At 41.3% G+C, this 802-nt stretch overlaps 1 protein-coding gene across 1 annotated transcript in view; it reads right to left on the bottom strand.

The window, feature by feature from the left end:
- mmp28 (matrix metallopeptidase 28) overlaps nt 1-350 on the bottom strand; it is a 17,074-nt gene extending 16,724 nt beyond the window's left edge. Inside the window, exon 1 of the mRNA XM_016475839.1 lies at nt 188-350. Within this exon, the coding sequence (XP_016331325.1) occupies nt 188-271 (84 nt within the window). The 5' untranslated portion in view covers nt 272-350. The remainder of the gene's footprint in view (nt 1-187) is intronic.
- Between the last annotated feature and the right edge of the window lie 452 nt (nt 351-802).

Below are 802 nucleotides of genomic sequence, written 5' to 3' on the forward strand. Positions count from 1 at the left end.
ATGGGGGGGGGGGGGGCGGCAACTATAGTAGAACGTTGTAAGCAATGTTTTTGTAACCTTTAAATAATGTTGCAATCTAATGTAATCTAATCATAAGATGCAAGTAAAACAGAAATCAGTCTACAGTCCTTGTCCGTATTTAAACGTATCTGTGGCGTTATTTTGCGCCAGAAGAAGCAGATCTCACCTGAGCCTGAGCAGCTGTGGAGACTGGAGAGCTGACGGAGGTCTGAACGCACAGCAGCGCTGACAGCAGCACAAACACCTCCATCTGCGTGCACTCACTCTTTATTTCTAAAATCACCTCATGAAGATAGATCCCATCACGAGAAGAGCGCCACAGTTCGCGCTGAACGCAGCACTACCGCGCGCGTTGGTTCCGCCTCCAGAGCGCACTGATCTACACTAGACACAGATGCGTTCAGAGACACGTGTTTGCGTGAACGATCAGCTACCCAGCTACCAAAAAACATCTTCAAAGAACAGTTTGCTAACGTCTCCATTAGAGTAGGAAAAAGTTACTTCTGAATGTTCTCTGAACGTTCAGGTATTTAATTAAAAATTCAGTTAACTTAAACGTTCAGGTATAAAAACCTTTATTCTTGGTGAACGTTAGAGACAACATTAAAGAGAATATGTTCCATTTTATTGATTTGCAAACATTACGGGAATCTTCTCCAAACCACCGAACGTCCAAAATTTTTATTTATTTATTTTTTTTCAGAAAAAAGTTCCATACACGATTTATAGATAATGTTCGTGTGCTAACGTTTTGAGAACGTTGTTAACTTGGAATGAACAT

Source organism: Sinocyclocheilus anshuiensis, unplaced genomic scaffold, assembly GCF_001515605.1.
Source record: "Sinocyclocheilus anshuiensis isolate Anshui unplaced genomic scaffold, SAMN03320099.WGS_v1.1 scaffold853, whole genome shotgun sequence".
Lineage (NCBI taxonomy): Eukaryota > Metazoa > Chordata > Actinopteri > Cypriniformes > Cyprinidae > Sinocyclocheilus > Sinocyclocheilus anshuiensis.